Here is a 2351-nt window from a genome sequence, read left to right as displayed (position 1 = left end):
GAAGATTTCTTTGGTTCAGCTTTCTTGATCTCCACCTACAACAAAGCAACTTAATTAACCTAGCTATGCTAAGGATGTAAACTATAGCTGAGTACTTCCTAGTTTACTGTGACAACCTCCTTACATTTGGTTGGAAGCTAACGAGTGGAATACTAACTAAGTTTAACGTGTATAACGAAAGGAACAAGCAGAAAAAATTCAAAATGAAACCAGCATGTAAATAACTTCATGTACCACACAATTCTAGGCACCATTTGTACAAGTTTACCTGAGTGTCTGCCATATCGATCATGTTTCCTTTGGACAATAATTCATCTACGACTTCTTCGCTGTCAAAAATCACGAAACCAAAACCTCTGGACCTGTTTGTTTCATGGTCTCGGATAATCTGGTGCTCCACCACGTTCCCGTACTTGGCAAAGAAGTCCTTAAGCTCATCTGATCAACAGAACATACAACTTCGATAAGCACAGAGAGCCAACGTAGTCTCATGGAAAAAAAGTAAGAATGTGGCAAGAGGGAGATATACCTTCTGTAACAGTGGAGGGTATGCCACCAACAAAAATCTTCTTTGTTTTGATATCCTTGGCCTGATTGCCACCAGCACCTTTCGGAATAGTCCTTTTGATCTCAACCTGTTCCATTCAATCAAAACAAAGGAAAAAGTATTGATCAAACAGAGGTATCCTACTACTTAAAAAAAAATCAATAACAAATTCTTGAATCCATAAAATACATCAATCGAATAACAAACATAGTGTAGGGAAAAAAAAAAAAAAAAAAAGAAGAAGAGACCTGTTTGCCATTGATGACATGATTATCTTCAATGACTTTATCAACTACAGAAGAATCAGCAAAGGTGATGAAACCAAAACCCCTAGGTTGCCCAGTATGTCGATCTCGCATAATGACAGAATCTGTAATCTCCCCGTACTTGCCAAAGTGCTTGTTGAACACAGCTGCAGTAAACATCAACATTATGAGCAAGGATATGCTAAATCAACAACACAACAGGCAAGACCTAGAACAAATCCCCAAACAAGCAGAAAGAGACTTACTATTAGTGGTGTCTTTGTGCAATCCTCCGATGAATATTTTCCTAACAAACACAAAATTCGAAACAAAAACATTAAAAGCCATAGATCAGGAGATGTTTCACCCTAATTTGTTTCGTTCAAACTCTGGATTGAAACATGCAAAGAGGGCGAGGAGTAAAACGTACCCTGGACTAGCACCATCGCCGGATTGGAAATTGTCATTACGAGATCTGGAACCCATCGCGATTCCTAAATTCAGTCAGTGGTGATTATGTTTTCGAATTGAGGATCTTCCGACAAACTCTCCGATGTTAGAGAAGATCGAGAGAGAGAACGCTAGGGTTTTGCTTATCGTCAAGATCTGAGATAATCTTTTTATTAGTTCTTTGATAAAAAAGGAAAGAAGAAAAAAAGGAGAATGTTGACAGTGGGATTTGAACCCACGCCCTTTCGGACCAGAACCTTAATCTGGCGCCTTAGACCAACTCGGCCATATCAACTTTTGATGATGGTCTTTCCTGCATTACAATATTTCAACAAATGATAAAAAAATTAATTGGGTAGTGACGTAAGCGTATAAAAATACGGAGAGAAAGATTATACGGAAATAAAAAATACATTATACATATATGAAGTACATAAGTCGTATGTTTCCCTGCCTGACCCATACGGCCATACTCTCTCTCTTCTCCCACCCCTTCCGCTTCCCTCTCTCTCTCTCTCTCTCTCTCTAATATACTAACATGACGAGCAGCAGAGGCGATGGCGGCTCTAGGGTTTCGATTCCGGCCGATCTGCTTAAAACCATTCAAAACATCAGAGAGGTTACCGGAAAACAACATTCCGACGAGGATATCTTCTCTGTCTTTAAAGAGTGTTTCAATGATCCACATGAGACCACTCAGAAGCTCCTTTATCTAGGTACCTTTTTTTTTTTTTGATTGAGCGTGGTTTCTTCCCTCCTTCTAGGGTTCTGTATGATACACACAGCCCCTTTTGTTGATGTTTTAGAAGATATTGTCTTGTGCCTCTCTCAATCTGCAATTTTTTTTTTTAATGAGAATTTCGATTTGGTATATAATATGCTTGGAATGTTCAAATAAGGAATATTTTTTTTGTAACTGATTTGGAATATGCAGATTTTGGGTTCATATGATTACGGGAGAGGACCTCTCGTTTTTAAAATTGGCCTATCTGTCTTAATCACTGCTTAAAATCTTTACCATTAAGCGTTTTTTAGATGATGAAACTGTGGAAACAGGATTTGTTTTTTAGCTCTGATTTGAGTTTTTAGTGTATGGGGGGGGGGGGGTT

The 2351-nt window shown here is 38.5% G+C and overlaps 2 protein-coding genes and 1 non-coding gene across 5 annotated transcripts in view; 1 reads left to right on the top strand and 2 right to left on the bottom strand.

The window, feature by feature from the left end:
* The window catches only part of LOC104765099 (heterogeneous nuclear ribonucleoprotein 1-like), a 9971-nt gene extending 8494 nt beyond the window's left edge, over window positions 1-1477 (bottom strand). For 2 of the 3 annotated variants that reach the window (XR_002036683.1, XM_019241029.1), the window contains exons 1-5: window positions 1223-1475; window positions 1059-1099; window positions 796-959; window positions 530-635; window positions 269-438 (exon numbers count right to left, since the gene is read on the bottom strand). Coding sequence is in view for 2 of the 3 variants with exons in the window: in XM_019241029.1 (XP_019096574.1) it covers window positions 269-438; window positions 530-635; window positions 796-959; window positions 1059-1099; window positions 1223-1278 (537 nt within the window). In the remaining variant the exon portion in view is untranslated. Of the gene's footprint in view, window positions 1-268; window positions 439-529; window positions 636-795; window positions 960-1058; window positions 1100-1222 lie in introns of all 3 variants that reach the window. The other variant, XM_019241028.1, reaches the window with a different exon arrangement.
* On the bottom strand, window positions 1457-1537 carry TRNAL-AAG. The gene has a single exon. It is a non-coding gene; the product is annotated as a tRNA-Leu (tRNA).
* The window catches only part of LOC104765097 (GBF-interacting protein 1), a 3495-nt gene continuing 2853 nt past the window's right edge, over window positions 1710-2351 (top strand). Inside the window, exon 1 of the mRNA XM_010488769.1 lies at window positions 1710-1958. Within this exon, the coding sequence (XP_010487071.1) occupies window positions 1781-1958 (178 nt within the window). The 5' untranslated portion in view covers window positions 1710-1780. The remainder of the gene's footprint in view (window positions 1959-2351) is intronic.

The sequence above is a fragment of the Camelina sativa genome, chromosome 19, assembly GCF_000633955.1.
Source record: "Camelina sativa cultivar DH55 chromosome 19, Cs, whole genome shotgun sequence".
Classification (NCBI taxonomy): Eukaryota; Viridiplantae; Streptophyta; class Magnoliopsida; order Brassicales; family Brassicaceae; genus Camelina; species Camelina sativa.
Note: the sequence above shows the minus strand (reverse complement) of the source record. Positions and strands in the feature narration are given on the sequence as shown.